General features: G+C 37.0%; 1 protein-coding gene across 1 annotated transcript in view; it reads right to left on the minus strand.

Moving 5' to 3' along the window:
* Positions 1 to 1,442, minus strand: part of POLA2 (DNA polymerase alpha 2, accessory subunit) — a gene marked incomplete in the record, with an annotated part of 701,000 nt that extends 699,558 nt beyond the window's left edge. Inside the window, 1 exon segment of the mRNA XM_053688830.1 lies at positions 934 to 1,442. Within this exon segment, the coding sequence (XP_053544805.1) occupies positions 934 to 1,015 (82 nt within the window).
* Between the last annotated feature and the right edge of the window lie 4,098 nt (positions 1,443 to 5,540).

Raw genomic sequence — 5,540 nt, forward strand, 5'->3', positions numbered from 1 at the left:
ATCACAATAATTATGTTCTCGTTATCATAGGACCATAACTTATTAGTTATTATCACAATAATTATGTTCTCGTTATTCATAGGACCATAACTTATTAGTTATTATCACAATAATTATGTTCTCGTTATTCATAGGACCATAACTTATTAGTTATTATCACAATAATTATGTTCTCGTTATTCATAGGACCATAACTTATTAGTTATTATCACAATAATTATGTTCTCGTTATTCATAGGACCATAACTTATTAGTTATTATCACAATAATTATGTTCTCGTTATTCATAGGACCATAACTTATTAGTTATTATCACAATAATTATGTTCTCGTTATTCATAGGACCATAACTTATTAGTTATTATCACAATAATTATGTTCTCGTTATTCATAGGACCATGATAACTTATTAGTTATTATCACAATAATTATGTTCTCGTTATTCATAGGACCATGATAACTTATTAGTTATTATCACAATAATTATGTTCTCGTTATTCATAGGACCATAACTTATTAGTTATTATCACAATAATTATGTTCTCGTTATCCATAGGACCATGATAACTTATTAGTTATTATCACAATAATTATGTTCTCGTTATTCATAGGACCATGATAACTTATTAGTTATTATCACAATAATTATGTTCTCGTTATTCATAGGACCATAACTTATTAGTTATTATCACAATAATTATGTTCTCGTTATTCATAGGACCATAACTTATTAGTTATTATCACAATAATTATGTTCTCGTTATTCATAGGACCATGATAACTTATTAGTTATTATCACAATAATTATGTTCTCGTTATCCATAGGACCATGATAACTTATTAGTTATTATCACAATAATTATGTTCTCGTTATTCATAGGACCATGATAACTTATTAGTTATTATCACAATAATTATGTTCTCGTTCCTCACTTTTTTCAGCCGCATCCTCGTCCTCAAACTTCACATCAAACACCTCCAGCTCCTCAGCAATGCTCTTCGCGGATATAGGCATGGCAAACCCGGCGCAGAATCAGACGATGGAAACCTTTTAGAAATGATGACCCAAACAACCTTAATTTTATGCAGCCATCAATTCCTGATCTCCCCAAAATAAAACTATAGGGGGGGGTTATTGCTGTGAGTCTATAAAATATAAATTACAATAATGGCTGCCAATAGAACTTTTTCAGTCAGGATAACATTCAGTACATTAAGCCCCGGCCTGGTAAACAAAAACTAACAGCAGGCACTGACACCGGATACGGACGGTAAACAGAGACCTCAGAACCGGTAGCAAATCAAACAAAAAATGTTAGTGCAACTATAATAAGTAATACGGTAACGAATCCGGTTCTACACAAATGAAATTTCCCGCGCTCACATACAGCAGCCGGGTCGCATAGCGAGAACGCGCACCACCACCGCGAGCACGTGGCCACTGACAGGTAGCCAATCAGAGAATGGCGCGAAAGGTTTGTGGGGCGTGGCTACAATATCGCTCATAATAATCGCCTCATAAAGCCTGAGAGAGGAGGAACATAATGAGAAAGAACTCGGAGTTAGAACTAAATCTAATTTATTCGTTTAGTGATGGAGGTCACAGGACATAAGATTTAATAACTAATGTATTACAGTGTATAAGTTATGTATAAATGCACTGAATTGCTATGCATACGTGTAGGGTTTAGACATATTTGTCACACAAACTACCTGTATATATGTCATTTTATAGTAAAATCTGAGTTTAGTGTCTAAATGATATAGATATATATATATATCCAAACTGCTTGGTACTGGGAAAGGTTTGTATTGTGAAATGTTTGCATCTGTAAAATGGGATGGGAGTTGGGACCAAGTGTAAACAACATCTTATGTCATTTAGGTAATATTTATGTCATTAAGGGACACTGAACCCAAATTTTTTCTTTCATGATTCAGATAGAGCATGTAATTTTAAGCAACTTTCTAATTTACTCCTATTATCAATTTTTCTTCGTTCTCTTGCTATCTTTATTTTAAAAGCAGGAATGTAAATCTTAGCGGCCAGCCTATTTTAGGTTCAGCACCATGGATAGCACTTGCTTATTGGAGGTTTACATTTACCCACCAATAAGCAAGCATAACCCAGGTTCTCAACCAAAAATGGGCCGGCTCCTATGCATCACATTCCTGCTTTTTAAATAAAGATAGCAAGAGAACGAAGAAAAAATGATAATAGGAGTAAATTAGAAAGTTGCTTAAAATTGCTGCTCTATCTGAATCATGAAAGAAAAATTTGAGTTTAGTCAGGGGTCAAAACCTACAAAAAAAAAATGTGGGAACTCACCAAGACTTCCGCCCCCCTCACAATTAATATTGTTATATATATATAAAAGGAATTCAAAGGTTTTAAACAGCGCTTCCAGGGTTGTTGATTCACATTTACATAGGAAAAAAAGACAGAAAAATTATTTCTGGTATTAGAACTGTTTCTTTTACAAATATATAAGCGATAGTAACCGCTCTCCTGTAAGATATATAGAGATGGGTGATGAGTAATCCGTTCTCGATTCTAGAAATCCCAGTGTTTAACCTCCAGTCCGAGTATACAATATCCTTAAATATCAGCCGTCTAAAATACTGAATGAAGTATCAAAAATGTAGGAAAACTCACTGTACTGATCTCAGTGAGTGAGTGTGAGGTAGTTCCCACTATATTATGCTTTTTAAAGTGATAGATGTATTTGAAATCCACTACAGCTTTTCTATAATATATATATATATATATATATATATATACAAGGCATACCCCACATTTACGTACACAATGGGACCAGAGCATGTATGTAAAACGGAAATGTACTTAAAGTGAAGAAATTCTTTTTTTTCACTTCTCAATGCATGTACTGCATTATAATAGTCATTTATAGGCATAACTGATATAAATAATACATTTATAACTAAAATAAACACAATACTATAAGGTTAGGGCAAAAGAAAATATTTATTGCAAAATAAACACATTTTTTTCTAAGCTTAGGATCAGCCTAGGGCCAGGACCGTCTTTAACACAGGGCAAAAGGGGCAGCTGCCCAGGGCCCAGTTTCTGTTGAGGGGCCCAAGAGTCCTAAAAAAAAAATAAAATTTTTTTTTTTTTTTTTATGGTTCATACCAGACTGCTGATTTTGGGAACACACACATTCAGTTCTAATACTGTCACAGTCAAAAGTACTCTGCTTATATATATTTTTTAAAACTGTGCCAGACCGCGCCGGTGTCATGTGATATGCCAAGCTATTGCCATGTGCTGTTTTAGATGTGCACTGTGCAGCACTGAATGCAAAGCCCTAACTCGGCATCCAGCCATTCCCACTGCATCAGAAAAGGTCCTACTGGGGTTACCACTGTTACCAGGTAACTGCTCTGGTGGTGGGGATTGTTTCTGGGTAGGGCTGACTGTAAGCGCATGCAGCAGAAAGCTGGAGCGGCAAGCACTTGAGGATTTGAGCATCTGTGCAGCTGCATACACTGCCCTCTTCAGTCTTGAGGCTGTGTGACTCATCTCACACTGTATCCATGCAGCCTTGGACAGACAGCATCCAGTCTGCTGGTCCCCTTAGCCCTGCTATTTCTGCTGTGGCCCTAATATCAACTAACTGAAGTTTTTTAGGGGAACAGTGCTTTGTAGAAAGGTGTCAGTGCACTCACACCCCTCCCCATGCAGCATTGTCTAGTGCAAGTTGAGAGGGAACTTGTTCCTAGCAAAGAAGTGACATGTGCTGCTGTGGCTGATGTATAGTGTCATGCTGATACTTCACACATTAATGTAAAGTTTTTTTTTATAGTTTTTGTTTTCTCTCTGTCTCAGATTTTACAGCTTCCCATAGTAGTTCTGCTATTCCAGTCAGCAAACTTATACTGCACCTCCATGCTTCCTCCTCAGTCTTTACCTTGCTTTGCTCCTGTTGGCTGCCCTAAATCTCTTTAACCAGCTAACCTCACACCAGAATCACATTCAAAAGAATATTAAATGAATCCACAGTGGAGGAATTTATATATTTATTTACTTATTAGTACTGCTTAGGTCCAGTTTCACATATTGCAATTTATTTCATTTTTTTAAATGATTAGCTCAGCAGTGGATAATCCACTGCTGGGCTAATAATTTTTAAAAATTGATTTAGTTGTTTTTTGGGATGTTGGGGTGGAGAGCGAAATTGCATGGGGGGGGGTCCCAAGAAAATTTTCGCCCAGGGTCCAGTCAATATTAAAGACGGCCCTGCCTAGGGCAACAGAACATATTTACTGTATTGCAAAATTAAGACAACATTTTCTAAGCTTAGGATCAGCTTAGGACAATAGAACATATTTACTGTATTGGAAAATATACACAACATTTTCTAAGCTTAGGGCAACAGAACATATTTACTGTATTGCAAAATAAACACAATATTTTCTCAGCTTAGGATCAGCTATGAGCATTTATTCTAGTAAGGATGAAGTCATACTGGTATCTTCTGTTTCACAAGTCAACTCTTCAAAGGCGAGACGCTTTCTTGCTGGCGAATTGGGTGTACTACAAGTAGCAATAAGAGAAGGAGCAGGACCGGCTGGTGATGTCAGAGCTGGAAATGGACTGTCAGTTGATGATGATCTGGGATCCAAATGACTGTCTGTTGATGATCTGCGTGATGATGGACTTTTAGAAAAGTAAGTCTCTATGGAGGTTTGAAGTGTAGCTCTCTTCTTTTCTCTGTAGATTTCTTTGTAACAGGAATAAGCCCCTGAAATGTTACCATTGACTGTGGAGCTTCTTTGAAAGTCCCTATCATGCTTTTCAAAAAGAGCCATGGCGCTATCAAGATGACCGAAAGCTTGAAAGAGAAGTTAAACCTTCAGGCTGTTCAATGGTCTCAACCCCATTTTGCACATCTTCTTCTCTCTCCTCTTCAAGTTCTAGAAGATCTTCATTGCTGAGGGGCTCAGTATGGGACGCAAGCAGTTCAGCAACATCTTCTGGCTCTACTTCCAGCTCTAACTGCCTTGCCATATCTACAATATTTTCAGTAACATTAGCTACAGAATCATCAACCTCTTCGGAATCAACAGCTAACTGTGGGCATAATTTTTTCAAGGCCCTTTTCATTGTGGTATCCTTTATGTCATTCCAAGCATCTCTTACAGTTTTAATGCAATCCAAGATGTTGTAGCTTTTCCAGAATTTCGATAGGACTTTTTGCCCTGCACCTTCTTCTTTGTCTAATGCTGCAATACACTTACTGAATGTTCTTTTTAAGTAGTTTAACTTGAAGGCAGCTATGACACATTGATCCATGGGCTGCAGTAATGAGGTGGTGTTTGGTGGTAGGAATTCCACTCTAATGTTAGGGTTGAGCTCATCTAGCGTTCAAGGGTGTCCAGGGGCATTATTAACAAGCAGCAAAATGTTGAAAGGGATATTATTGTCCTTGCAATAAGCTTTCACCTCTGGAACAAAGCAGGTGTCAAACCAATCCTCAAAGAGGGCTGCAGTTACCCATGCTTTTTTATTAGCCCTC

Source organism: Bombina bombina, chromosome 7 (assembly GCF_027579735.1).
Source record: "Bombina bombina isolate aBomBom1 chromosome 7, aBomBom1.pri, whole genome shotgun sequence".
In the NCBI taxonomy this organism is placed as follows: Eukaryota; Metazoa; Chordata; class Amphibia; order Anura; family Bombinatoridae; genus Bombina; species Bombina bombina.